This window comes from Hemicordylus capensis, chromosome 6, assembly GCF_027244095.1.
Source record: "Hemicordylus capensis ecotype Gifberg chromosome 6, rHemCap1.1.pri, whole genome shotgun sequence".
In the NCBI taxonomy this organism is placed as follows: domain Eukaryota; kingdom Metazoa; phylum Chordata; class Lepidosauria; order Squamata; family Cordylidae; genus Hemicordylus; species Hemicordylus capensis.
In genome coordinates, this window is record NC_069662.1 from 135,749,756 (window position 1) to 135,764,373 (window position 14,618).

A 14,618-nucleotide genomic window follows, 5' to 3' on the forward strand; every position below is an offset into this window, starting at 1 on the left:
GGAACAGAGGGGCTGTAGAGGGAATCTGTAAATCTCACTTCCCCACTGCATGCACTTCAGCATGCTCTAAAGTTCACGTACTACTTTAGATGCTACCCAGTCTCCATTTAATTCTGAATTTATTTATTACAATAAGCTCAAGGTATTCTGCAGGAAGTAGATCAATCAGAAACCTAAATCAGACACATAGTTAGCCCTCAATACCAAACAGCTGGATTATTATATTCCCCATTAAGAAATTGTGTGACTGCATCTTCAAAACTGACAACAGCAGCAGAAAAATTTATGCAAAAGTTTCAATTGTCTTAACCATGAGTGGTGTTTAACTAGTTGGAAACATCAAACCAAACATGTACTAAGTAAAAAATTTATTGCAAACAACTTCAGTTAGCATCATAGTGTGTTCTGTTAAATGACTAATAGCGTTTCATGTCGGATTGGAAGTTAGTATTGCTTTTGTCTTCGGACTAGTCATTAACTTCTAGAAGAGTTTATATATTTGAGGAAATTCTACATCCCATATTTCTGTATCAGCTCATTTGCTTTAGAAATATAAGCCTTCATGGCATCTTCCTTTGACATACCTGCAACAGAAAACCAGCAGTCATGAATCCTTATTTGATTTCCCACACACTTAATCGAAATCAAGTTTTTAATTATTCTAACCTTTCTTCTCATTCCATACTTCCCATTTAGCTTTGCCTTTTAAGTCTAGCATTCCTGGACACTCTGTCAAAAGACAAAACACAAATTGCTCAGTATCAGCATGTGCATCTTTAATACAGATATATTAAAACTAACCAGCAAAGTGTGTGTATAAAAAAGGTACCAATATTAATGTCTCCCACAATAGACTGTTTGTAGAGTCCATACAGTTCCTTCAGTTCATCATCTGTCGGTCTGGTCTTTAATTTTTTTACATTTTCCGCTGCAGTTTCAAAGTCAGTCTGGTGAGAAAGAGAATGGAAGTATAAAGTACTTCCTTTAGTTTAAAAATATCACTAAACAACTTCCAAGGACTTGGTGACATTCAAGGATGCATCTGTTTTCAGTGGCTGACATACTGCGCAAGGCTCTGTCAGCCTAGAAATGACACATTTGTGAAGTAGTGCAAGATGGAATTGTGCAAACGCAATTCCATGTGCAAATGCATGTGTGCAATTGTTCCATCTTGCGCAAATGTGCCATTTCTAGGCTGACAGAGCCTTGCACAGTACGTCAGCCTCTGAGCATTTGCATCCCATTATAGTTGTGTGACAGCTATTTTCCTTCAGTTTTTCCCCCTGTGCTGTCACTCTGATCCATTGTTTATTTTTAATTAATTTTAATACATTTACTTACTTATACATCACTTTTAAAAGACACAGATTACAACACATAAGAACAAAACATCAGCAAATTAAAAATGGATAGGAGCAGTCCAGGAATACAGAACAAGATGATCACTACTATCTGTCTAAGGACAGAGAGAGGCAGTCTGTCTAATCTCTTTAAGGAGAAAGTTCCTCAACTCTAGTGCCAACACCAGTGATGAGAGTTTTCTCCCATGCAAAATTTTCCCTTATTTGCATAACAATTAGTCTCATAATAAATTGCTAAGCAAATCTTCCCAATGCCCAAAATAGATTGTGATTTGATGTGGCACGTTTGACCAATATGTTTTGTAAAACACACACACACACCCCAGAACAGCACACAATTAAAAGTGCATTATATTAATTTTTCATGCCACATAAAAAACTCAGAAGTTTTTTAAAGTAACCAGCTGCTTGAACTAATTGATGGTGTGTGTGTGTGAATCTATTGATATATGTGGTTTAACGGCTGTATTCCAACCAAATTCACTTGGCAATTATGTATCGTATTTACTCGAATCAATTGACTGATTAAGTGCTGTCAACAATTCTTATCGATGACAAAGATGACTCAAAATTTAAGACGACCCCCTTAAAATGTAGAGGTTAAATACAGGTTATTCCTTCGTTTACTCAAAAGGAACAGGGCTCTGAATTTAAGATGAGCTCCTGATTTCTAATATCAAAAAACCTGGGGGGAAACCTAGTCTTGGATTCAGGTACATATTGTACACTGGAATACATGTATGGATCTTAACATGACATCTCAACAGTAAAGAGATTTAAACAACATAAAGAGGGGGAAAAACCCACAGTGCTTTTTAGTATGCCCGATGATATATAGTACTGGTCAACATGCAAACAAGTTAGTCATGATTAAGCAACACTGAAATCAATGAGATAAGTTAGTCATGATCGGGGCATAGCTATAATTGAACAAGGAGGGACAAATGTCCCTGGGCCCCTGAGGAAGGAGGGCCCACCAGCGGGATGACAGCTTGTGCCTTTCTGAAGAATAAGGTGTGGGTCCTCCAAGATGGCAGGGGCCCATCTTCACATTTTGTCCCATGGCCCATTCCAACCTTGCTACACCCCTGGTCATGTCTCATTAATTTTAATAGGACTTAATCTAGATGCTGTCCAATTGTTATTTATTATCTGCTAATTTACTGGTCTGACTCTGAACTTCAGTTTTCTTTCACTGAGATCACCCTTCCATTTCAATGTGACTGGCCAACATGCAGCCTAAGGAGCTACCGTGGATGCCAATACTGCATTTTTTTGCAGGGTAGTGCAAAGCACATGCTTCCCAGTTCGGGGTGGGGGAGGGTTTTGCTGAAGCCCTCTTCCCCCGGAAGCACACCATGTGATCTGGAAGTAGATCCTAGAGGGTCACACAGCCTCAGAGACCTACCTCTGAGTCGCAGTGTGTGCTCTGAGATGTATCAGCTAAAATCCCCCTTCTGCGCAAACAGCAGAGCAATGTTGTTCTGGGACATAATAGGGGCAGGAGGACTTCTCACCGAGTGCGGTGAGAACTTAATACTGTCTGTAGAGGTGCCTAAATGTTCTAGTTCCAATTAAGATTGAGACAAATCTGATTCAGAAAAGATGCTTAAGCTGCAACCTCTGTCATTAAACAATGGTTCTAGTACTGATGCAATTACCATTTTAGTTTCCCCTTCACTTAGAGCATTATTTTAGAAATGAATTTTCCACAGAAAATTAGTGGGGAAAGTTCCTGTCACTACATGAGTTCTAAAAGGGCACTGCTTATATTGTGACTGACTGACTTCCATCTTTTTTCAAGATGTGGAGGAAATACCTGTCAGATACCTCAGAACTCCCTTCCCACGTACTGTGAAGTTTAGAATGGACTGTAAATGTAAAATGTTGTTGGGATGGACAGACAGACACCCCACTTAGGTTTTCTTCCCTTCAGAAAGTAGGCAAAAATTTTTTTAGTGTGAATAAGGATTCTATTTACAGTTTCAACAAAAAAAGGACATCCAGAAACTTCTAAATGGAAAAGTGAATATGAGATTATGTGTGTGTGTGTCCGTGTGTGCAAATATGTTTTGTTTTTGTTTTTTAATCAGGGGGTAAAACAGAAAAGGAAGCAATTAGAAGTGCATTCCTTCCAAAATAAAGCAGCTCATAGAGGGACCCAGAGCTCACCAGTTTAGCATGCATCAGCAGACCTCTGGAGTCAAGCTCCAGCACTGAATGAATCTAGGACAGTGTGTGTAAAACCTGCAGTGCAGCTACTAAAGACACCTGGCCCAATTCCAATTCTATTCAATAGCTTCTCCCTCAATAGAATGAGCCTTGGTTGGGATGTTTTCCTCCCTGTCCCCAGTAATTCAATTTTTTATCATTATTATTTTATTGCATACAATGCTTTGTTCTACTTAGCCCGTTGTATTCATCTTCAACAACTAGATAGCAAGTATACTGTAAGGCAAAAATTCGGTGTAGTTCACTTTTATGAATGGATCTTAAGTATTTGCCATAGATTAATAGCGCTGCCATGGATCAATGGGCAATGCTAATCTGGATTAGTGGTTATGAATACTGGCTTACATACTGCTTACAGACACGGAACAGCCCCTTCTTCACAAACAGTGCAGGTATACTTTAGGCTTAATTGCAGCAGAAAGCACACCTCTCTTAGAGCTATGGATTGCTGCATGGTGTGTAAGCACACTTGAACCCAAATGTGAATATTATTCTGGAGCAGAAGCATGCGGTAGTGTTTATTGTGCTGGTGCCACATGGGGCTTCTTGAGACACGCACCACCGCTGCAGGAAGCTGCATGGGGCTGTGGAGAGCAGGTAAGGACCCGCTCTCCTCTTTATTAAAACTCCCGAACTCTGCTCGAACCACTCTTCAAACTGTAGTTCTTGCACATCCCTAGAATCAATGAGGTTAATGGCTCTGAAAAAATTTGGATCTTGGTAGCCACCATTTGACCACCACATTAAGTACAACATGAGAATGCTGCTGCAAACTAGGGGTGTGCTGTGTCGGTTTGAATCTGAACCAGATTCGAACCAACCCGGTCTGCAGGGGCGTAGCAAGGTTGGAGTGGGCCCAGAGACAAGATTTTAAAATGCCCCCCACCCCACTGAAGCTCAGCTCATGAAGTAAATAAATCTTAAATGAGGCTGAATAGTGGTAACAAAAAGCATGGTAATATATCCTATGTGCCACAATAGAACGTCATCCTAAATTATTTTTTTAAAGGTTTTGTAAATTGTGGACGATGTAAGTCATTACTACTAGAGAAAAACACGCTGTTCTGGTAGCTCCAGGTCTTATTTATTTTACATATTTTTATACCACCCAAAACTTACGTCTCTGGGCGGTTTACAACAATAAAAAAGCAACATTAAAACATTAGTTAAAAACAAAAACAAGAAGTTTAACTTCTCTGGAGGGAGAGAAAGGGGAAAAGGTCCTATCAGGCAGCCGATGCTGCCTGAAATGACGTGCTGAGAGCTCGTTCGGGCTCTTGGCAGCCCAGGCCACACACCCTTTATGTGTGATGTCATAACCAGCACTTTGTATTTTGCCCAGAAACATATCTGCAGCCAGTGCAGCTATTTCAAAACAGGCATAATATGGTCTCTCCAGGTTGCCCCAGAGACCAGTCTGACTGCCAGATTTTGAACTAACTGAAGTTTCCGAACTACTTACAAAGGCAGCCCCACATAGAGCGCATTGCAGTAGTCAAGCCAGGAGGTTACCAGCTGGTGCACCACCATTTCGAGATAGTCCTCGTCAAGGAATGGACACAGCTGTCGAATCAGCTGAAGCTGATAGAAAGCACTCCTAGTCATAGCCTCCACCTGAGATACCAGGGTGAGGCCTGGGTCCAGGAGTACTCCCAAGCTGCGCACCTGCTCCTTCCGGGGAGTGAAACCACATCCAGCATAGGGAGATCTAACTCATCTCTCAGATTCTGAGCCCCTACAATGAGCACCACCATCTTGCTTGGATTCAGTCTCAATTTGTTATCCCCCATCCAGCCCATTACTGTCTGTAGGCAGGCATTTAGGGAATTAACACCATTTCCTGATGATGCAGATGAAAAGGAGAAGTAGATTTGGGTGGCATCAGCATACTGATAACACCCAGCACCAAATCTCGTGATGACCTCACCCAAAGGTTTCATGTAGATATTAAAAAGCATTGGTGACAGAATGGAGCCCTGAGGGACTCCATATAACACCTCCTGTTTTGAGGAGCAACTGTCACCAAGCTCCACCATCTGGAATCTACCCGAGAGATAGGAGCAGAACCACTGCAAAGCAGTGCCCCCTATCCCCAACTTCCCCAGGTGATCCAGAAGGATACCATGGTTGATGGTATCAAACACCACCAAGAGATCCAAAAGAACCAACAGAGTCACACTTCGTCGACCAACAGAGTCACACTTCGTAGAGGTCATCCATCAGGCCGACCAAGGCTTTCTCAACCCCATAGCCAGCTCTAAATAGATAATTAGTTAATTATCTGTTAATAGATAATTAGTCTAGATAATTAGTTTCCTCCAAAACCATCTGGAGCAGGTTGGGCACACCCTCTCAATCACCTTGACCAACCAAGGGAGATTGGCCTATAACGATCAATTGCTAAGGGATCCAGTGGAAGCTTCTTAAGGAGAGGTCTAACCATTGCATCCTTCAAACATGGAGGCATCCTACCCTCCCTCAGTGATGCATTTATGACATTAACTAGCCAACCCCGCACAGAGCATCTGTGCGCTCTTTGGGGCCGGCGGTTACCCCCCCCCCGCCCCAGTCTCTGCTTCTGGGCCCAGCCACCTCTCCTCTCCACTGCCACTTCTGCCCCCACTTTCTTTCACCCCTCCTGGGCCTTGCCTCCACGGCTGGCCAGGCCCGCCACCTCTGGCCTCCACCATGGCAACCAATCCTCCTGAGTGTGCCTCAGCTAATCAGGCACATCCGCCACCCAGCCAATCAGCTGGGCTCTGGAACGCACATTCCAAGGCACACCCAGGAGAATTAATATAATAGACTAGGCCACCTCCAACAATCTCCCTGCTGGATAGCAGCAGCCAAGTTGGGCAAGGATCCAGAGAACAAATGGTAGGCCAAACGGCCCCAAGCAGCTTGTCCACATCCTCAGGAGTCACAGATTGAAACTGATCCAACCAAACAGTGCAAGAGGGATTGCTGGGCACCTCCTTCATAGACCCTGCAGAAATAGTGGAGTCCTGTATTCGGGCTGACTTGGGATCTTATCTGCAAAGAACCCATTAAAAGTGTCACAGCAGAATACCGCAGGGAACTGTTTTGAAGCAGAAGGAGTGAACCTGTAGATGCAATGCGGGCTGACCAAAATCCATTTTTTGTTGCACACACTGCTACTACATAAGCCTTCAAATGGGTCCTATGCTTCATCCTGTCAAATTCGAGACGAGTTCTCCTCCAATTGCGTTTCAATTGCCTACCCAACTGCTTCAGCCCTCACAGCTCCTTGGTATACCATGGGACCATTTCTGAAGCAGGTCGGGAGAGACGCTTAGGAACAATCATGTCTACTGCCCTGGTGAGTTCCCTATTCCAGGTTCACAACAGGGCATCAACAGAATCACTGGCTGCACCAACTTCAAAACCCTCCAAGGTCTTTTGAAAACCTGCAGGATCCAGCAGCCTTTTTGGGCAGACCATCCTAATAGGTCCATCACCCCTGCATGGGTGGGTTGTGGCTGTGAAACCAACCTTAACCAGGTAGTGGCCCATCCATGACAGATGGGAAACCACCGGATCCCCCACCCACAGAACAACCCCCGCAATCCGAACAAAACACCAAATCGAGTGTGTGGCCAGCAATATGAGTTGGTTCAGAAACTAGTTGGGATAGGCCTATAGTTGTCATGGCTCCTATGAAATCCTGAGCTGCACCAGACAAGTCAGCCGCAAAGTGGATATTGAAGTCCCCCAGCACCAGAAGCCTGGGAGACTCCAACACCAACCCCGCAACCAGCTCAGTTAGGGAGTCAGTTGGGTAGCGGGGTGAACAGTACACTGAGAGAATCCTCAATCTATCCTTAGTTCCCAGCCTCAGAAATACACACTCAATATAAGTCAACTGTCTCACGGGGGCCCTGGTAAGGGAGATAGAATTCTTATGGACCACAGCCAGCTTTACAAGTATAAACCAGCAAGCCGGCCTGCGAGCTGGTTCTTTGAACCGGGGGTGGTCCAGTTCAAACTCAGACCACCCAAACCAGGCCGGCTCGATGTTGAGTCCAGCTCGCACATCCCTACTGCAAACAGCAGCTACATGTTGCTTATATCCCTCTCTTTTGTAATGGCCAAGACTGTCAGAACTAAGGAAGTACACAATTTGAGAAGGTCCACTGCTAACAGAGCAAAGAGGCACCTTTTAAAAGTGTCGATTCTCTTTATTCAGCATGGGGAGAACAACTGGCCCTGTCCATTCCCAGCACAGCATCCCTCCAGTGGCTACTGCTGGTGTCTACTTTATATTGCTTTCTTAGATTGTGAGCCCTTTGGCGACAGGGAACCATTTTATTTTATTTTATTTATAGCTATGTAAACCACTTTCAGAACTTTTGTTGAAAAGCAGTATATAAATATTTGTCGTATTCATATTCATTACTACCTTGGTTAAGAGATAACATTTTTGTCAGCATCCCCAGGTTACTGATGGAACGATATGTTGTGCATAATAGTCAATATAGTCTCTTTCATTTTTCTTTGAGCTTAGGATACTATACTGGAGCAAGTTGTCCTGAATTCTATGTCCATCCTCTCAAATATGGAAATAAACCATTTTAAAAGGAAAATAATGGGTTTTGTCTGAAAAGCATTTCTTTCATTTAATTATCTAAAACTGAGGGTTCAGCTTTGGTGACTACAGCAGTGCCAGCTCTTAAGGGGAAGACTGTGATTAGATGAATGGAAGAACTCAGAGGTGGTGTGAATTTTGGTAAACTGTGCTTCTAGGAGATTTGGCCACAATCTCCAAGAGGGTCGTGTTGTATATGGGAATAGAAAGGCTGGTTTTTGTTTGCTCAGTTTCTAGGAACTGCAGACCACATTCCAGCTGTCTTATATTATGATTACATCACATTAAGTTTGATTTATTATTTAGCTCATGCAACTGACCATTTAAAAAGGATTCCTATTTTCTTTTTTTAAAATCACTAATAAAGTTCTACTTTTCACTTTGAAGTAGTGTAAACTAAAGGTTAAGACATATTTAAGCAGTGTTTATTTTGCTGGTTCTGGATGATCTTGGGCCATTGTCACCCAGCCAAGGAAGACAAGACTGGAAGTTACTGCTCCACTTGCAGTCTTTGTGCCAGGAAGATATTTTAGCTCAGTGGTAGAGCAAATGTGCATGTAGATGGCCCCAAATTCAATTCCTGGCATCTCCAGACATGGCTGGGAAGTACAGTTCTGAAACCCTGGAGAGCTATTGCCAGTCAGTATAGACAGTACTGAGCTAGATGGACCAAGGGCCTGGTATAAGGCAGCTGAATTGGTCTCACCTGAAGCACTTTCACATGCTTAAAATTTTATATAATCTCTTCTACTTTCCAATCTTTCTCTTGCTCATTGTTCACTGCCCTCAAAATGCAAAATACATGGATTTATCCATGAATCTGAACAAATACATGAATAAACACATGTACTGTAGCTACCATATACGTGTCCCACATAAACTTCTGACTTAAGGTCACATTAAGCATCACTACAGTGGTCCCTCGACTTACAAACTACTCGACATAAGTATTTTTCGAGTTACAAACGGCAGTTTTAGATCCGGTTTTAGATGCGGTTTTTTCTACTTACAAATTTTTAGATGGGGTTTCCTCGACTTACAAATTTTTAGATGGGGTTTCCTCGACTTACAAATTTTTAGATGGGGTTTCCTTGACTTGCCTGCCTGTTTATTCTTGAAAAGAAATGTTCCTGTGCAGTTTGCAAGCCTTACTGGGGGTCTGGGTCTTTTTTCTAGGCTCCGGAACGCATTAATCCGTTCCCAATGCATTCCTATGGGAAACCGCTTTTCGACTTACGAATTTTTCGACTTACAAATGTGCATTCGGAACGGATTAATTTCGTAAGTAGAGGGACCACTGTACTCTTATAAGAGATACTGCATTCTGGAATTGTTATTCACACTCACACACACTGCAGAAAGCACAAAGAAATAATGTGCCAACTCAGTAGGAAGCCTTCCAAATGGGCACAAAGCCAACACTAAAAACCAGACTTTAACCTACTTGCTCTTGTTAGCACACAGACACCTGATTGTCAAACAGTGGAAGTCGCCATAACCTCTCACTAGTCAAACATTCAGCAGATGAAACAAGTATAATGCATCACAGAAATGAAACAATGGACCACTGTATTCCCTGATAAGAAACAAAATGATTATAAAATATGGGACCCATTCTTCACTTTTTCCAGTGCGGTCATGACACCACAGCATGAATGTTTTCTCTAGGCTCGATACAATTAAAAACTCAATTCTTTCCCCATTTCTCGTTATTCTCATCAACTGGTAAAGGTGAAGTGTGCCGTCGAGTCGATGTTGGCTCCTGGAGACCGCAGACATCTGTGGTTGTCTTTGGTAGAATACAGGAGGAGTTTACCATTGCCATCTCCCGCGCAGTGCGAGATGATGCCTTTCAGAATCTTCCTATATCGCTGCTGCCCGATATAGTTGTTTCCCATAGTCTGAGAAACATACCAGCAGGGATTCAAACCAGCAACCTCTGGCTTGATAGTCATTTCCCCACTGCATCATTAGGCAACTGCCCCCCCCCATTAATACCAGTATTTCTCCCCACAAATTTCTCTTCTCTACACTTCTTCTCTGTGGCCTATTTTACTGAGATACATCCATCCATCTATCCATCTATCTATCTATCTAATTCTCTAAGGGGTAACCATGGCTAATCCCATGAGTGGCAGCTCTTGCGAGAGTTCATGAGCAGAAGCATCGTGGTGATTGGGCAGTGGAGATTCCATATGCAGATAGGGAGGAGGAGCCTGTGAGAGCAGAAGCACCATGGTGATTGGACAGTGGGGATTCCATATGCAGATAGGGAGGAGGAGCCTGTGATGGTTAAGGTCAGTTGGAATTCAAGTGTTACCGGTCAGAAGATGTCCTTGATTGTAGAGAAGAGGAATATAGATAGATAGATAGATAGATAGATATAGGATAGTGGGCAGTGGTCTGCAAAGAGAGGGGTCATGAGGGACGAAAGAGCCCCTTCAGGAGAAGGAGGCTGCCGTTGTGTGAATTAGATGAGGAAACAAGATGAAGAAGATCTGTTAACTCAGGGAGGAAGAGAAAGAAGGGAGGCGAAGAAAGACAGAGGGGAAGAGTGAGTGGAAGAGAGAGAGAGAAAAGGAGGGGAATAGAGAAAGAAGGGCGAGGGACCCCTGAGGGGAATGAGCGGTCATGGTGACAGCAGCAAGGAAGGGCCCAGTCAACCACTCCTGCTGTTTGGGGCTACCGAGGCCATTGGCAGAGGCAGGCACGCACGGGATGGCCCAAGCCCGTCAGCAGCCTGGGGGGAATGAGGGGCCATGGCGGTGGTGGCAGTGAGGAAGGGCCCAGTCAACTGCTGCTCCTGTGGGGAGGAGCAGGACTCAGGTGAGGGTGGGGAGGTCTCTGGGGCTAGGGGGCTGCAGCTTGGCCAATAGACACCAGCAACGCTGCAGCCACGACCAAGACGGGTGAGGGGATGGAATAAAGGGATGGAGGAGTGACCAAGAGGGGTGCAGGGGATGGAAGCAACCGGATGGAGGAGAGGAAGCAGCTCAGGTGAGGGTGGAGAGATCTCTGAGGTGAGGGGAGCAATCAAGTACTAGCATGCAGATCTTCTGCATGGGTTTAGCTAGTTGATAGTATTAAGTCATTATATATTGGGTTCAGCTATACCTGTCAATCTTTTGGGGCACATAAGGAACTTATTTTAAAACTGCAATATCCTTTTTTCTTTCTCATGAAGTAGCCATCTTTCTAATTCAACAGATTTGTCAATATTCAATAGCTGTTTTATGCCACTTTTAAACAAGTTATTTTAAACAATGTTATTTTCAGCAGTTCATGTTCAAACAATGGTCAGGATCCTAAAAGTTGTTTTAGGCATGCCCAAGGTCTTAGGCATGTCCAGCAGGGATAATTTGAACAACAGATCCCTCATAAAGTATCAGAAACTGCATTTAAAAATACCTTTAGTTTAATCAGTCATTTGCCATGTGGTGGTATGGGATCCTGTTTAAAAAAACATCCAAGCCTAAACTTCTTTAGGTGTACTATATACAAAGCTCGTGGATGGTTAATATATATGCCACACACCTTTAGTCCATCTAGCTCAGTACACAGACTGGCAGTAGCTCTCCACAATTTGAGATGGTGTCTTTCCCCAGCCCTACCTGAAGATACCAAGAATTGAACCTGGGACCTTCTGCATACAAAGAAGGTGCTTTAGAATGGAGCTCAACCCCCATTTGTGTATTTCCTCTGCACAGAACTTTCTCTGGATAGGAACAAAGGAAGCTGCCTTCTACTGAGTCAGACCACTGGTCCATCTAGCTTAGTACTGCCTAACAGACGAGCAGCGGCTTCTCCAAGGTTGCAGGCAGGGACTTCTCTCTGCCCCGAGTTACAGTACTACCTGCATATACTTCATAACTTGTGTGTTTCCAAATCCTTGTGTGTAAATCTTTGTAGATATATCATGTACAAACAACCACTTTGTATATAATTGTGCTTTGGCAACGTACTGTATGCTTTGGTAGTTTGTTGGTTCAATAAAAAAATCTTGTCCTATTAAAATAAAATTAAAAATAAATAAATCTTGTCCTATCTTGGAGATGCCATGCCAGGGAGGGAAAATGGAACTTTCTGCATGCAAACATGCAGATGCTCTTCCCAGTGTGGCCCCATCCCCTGAGGGGAATATCTTACAATGCTCACACATCTCTCCCATTCAAATGCAACCAGGGCAGACCTTGCTTAGCAATAGGATAATTCATGCTTGCTACTACCACAAGACCAACTCAGTGTCTCCACAGTGCTGTAGAAAGATGTATTAGCTAGTACCTCTGCACTTAAGACTAAAAGAGCTCACATTTTAGTGCTGATGCCTTGAGTTTATCCACTAAATTTCATTACACACGGCAGAATTTCTCGGTCCAAGCTACTCTAATGCTCTCTCTTTCTAGGTTAGAGAATCTATATTAAAGGGACACTGCAATTTAGAAATAATGATGACAATGTCATTAATGATCTCTAATCACATAATTCAGAGAAATCACTTTCCTTACTTAGAAAAACACATGACTATTAAATGGGGCATAACTGTCTTCCCATATTGGATTTTAATTTCTAGCATCACAAGAAAGAGGAAGACGCTCACAAGTCATTTACAGAGTAAAAAACTTTAAGAGGGTTTTGTTTTGTTATTTATTTATTACTTACATTTATATCCCACTCTTCCTCCGAGGAGCTCAAAGCAGTGTCTTACTTAAAAGGTGATCATATGGAGATTTTTTTTTAATCTTAAGGTATACTGTTCAATTGTACAATGTTATTATGCAAATGCAATATTAACTTGACATTTCAATTTTGTTTACAGTATTTAAATTGCTGCCCCCCCTTTACATTTATAACTGAATGAAGTGAAAGAGAGGCTGCCCCTATAAATTGGCATTTAAATTGCACCCAGGTCTTGGATCAGCCTCATCCCCACCCATTGTGCAAATATTCACAAAGCCTGTGCGTGTTGTACAGCAATCATACTTAGCCCTCAAATCCCTATTTGGGAGATTCCGCCCCAGTACAGGCTGTTAAGTAAAGCTGCTGAGTGACGGACTACATTCGGATTGCTTCTGGTGAGGGATTATGAGGATGCAGCTGCTGCCTTCATCAGCTACATCACTCGTCTGCAGCGTTCTTCCTCTTAATGCTGCCTGCAGGATGCCGATGCCAGTCCTAGAGTAACTGGGAAAGTGCTGAAGTTTGCAAGTCAGAAAACCCAAGAAGAGCAGCCTGCATGGGAGAACTCGTACGGATCAGCTGGAAATAGGGGCAAGTGAGATGCTTCAGGATACAGCCTAGCAAGCTGGTGAAGGGCTGCCATCCTTAAAATGATTCCTCTGGAGCAAGCACGGAGGGTTACTTGTAATGCAAGCAGCAGGGCCTAGAACCCGAAAGAGAATGCATCGCTGGCAGCTAAAGGCGTGCATGTAGGCAACCTTTAAACAAGCAATACCTGAGCGATGGACCGACCATTACTTCCCCCGCCATCCTTTAAACAATTCACAAAGAAGGTCCCACCCCTAAGCAATTCCACAACCCCATGCATAGGTGCATTTAATGATTCTTGCCTTTCCATCTTTAAATGCATGCATCCCCCGTTCGCACACATCCCACCCAAAGCTTCCGTGCCGTTCGAGTCACTTGCCGCTGCCAGCCGCAGCTGCAAAATCCCCGCCGTGCTGCTGCTAAACTTCTGTTTTCAGAGGCTGTTTGCAGAGCCGGGAAAGGCGCCTCCCTGGATGCCCGAAGGCAGTTTTTCCCCAACGGGTCTCTTACCTGGAGAGTCATGCTGATAGGAATCTCACCCAATCACCTTCAAAAAGCAAGCCCTCTGCAATCAGCCCGCTAGTTTCTCCGCAGCCCCTTTATACGCCCAGGCTGCGCAAAACGCCCTCATTGGACCGGGAGCATTGTGACGTCATTCCCAGGGGCTGAGCAGAGCACCCGAAAAGAGTGCTTGTTGAGGCAAACATCTTTTCCAAGGAGAGAGCGAGCGAGCGAGCTGGCCGTGAGCCTGCTGCGCACGTTTGTAAACTGTTGGCGGAGCTTTGAACAGGAACTGGACTAATCACCACGGGCCGTTGCGAGCCTCCCGCGTTTTTCATCACATGAGCCACAGACTTGCTTGCAAAACACGACATGAGTGTTACGCCAAAGCACTTGTAATGACTTGTAGCTTCCATGAGAAGATGGCAGCTGAATTAAACTGTGCAATATTCTGTTCATGATTAATTGAAAGCAAGTCGCGTCGCGTTCAGTAGGGCTTTTAGGGAAGTGTGCATAGGATTTCAGGCACGCTGTGCAAATGATACATTTCTTCTGTATTATTACTATTTTCTTTTTCATGTGTGTATATATATATATATATATATATATATATATATATATACCTACAAATATTGCACCTACCATAAAATGCA

General features: G+C 43.5%; 1 protein-coding gene across 2 annotated transcripts; it reads right to left on the reverse strand.

Moving 5' to 3' along the window:
- Positions 1-353: 353 nt before the first annotated feature.
- ACBD7 (acyl-CoA binding domain containing 7) lies at positions 354-14,132 on the reverse strand. 2 transcript variants are annotated; one of them, XM_053263966.1, is made up of 4 exons: positions 13,975-14,132; positions 830-947; positions 667-729; positions 354-584 (listed from the first exon to the last, which is right to left on the reverse strand). In XM_053263966.1, the coding sequence occupies exons 1-4, from the start codon at positions 13,984-13,986 to the stop codon at positions 511-513; spliced, it is 267 nt and encodes an 88-aa protein (XP_053119941.1). In that variant the 5' UTR covers positions 13,987-14,132; the 3' UTR covers positions 354-510. The 2 variants fall into 2 exon arrangements, with proteins under 2 accessions (XP_053119941.1, XP_053119939.1); XM_053263964.1 differs by lacking the exon at positions 13,975-14,132 and adding an exon at positions 13,767-13,913.
- Positions 14,133-14,618: the final 486 nt, after the last annotated feature.

Coding starts and splice junctions, on each gene's coding strand:
- ACBD7 (XM_053263964.1), bottom strand. CDS start 13,790: ATGCATGCATTTAAAGATGGAAAG. Junction 948..13,766: donor ATGCATTTAAAGATGGAAAG/GCAAGAATCATT, acceptor CTTTCTCACCAG/ACTGACTTTGAAACTGCAGC. Junction 730..829: donor TGTGGGAGACATTAATATTG/GTACCTTTTTTA, acceptor GTCTTTTGACAG/AGTGTCCAGGAATGCTAGAC.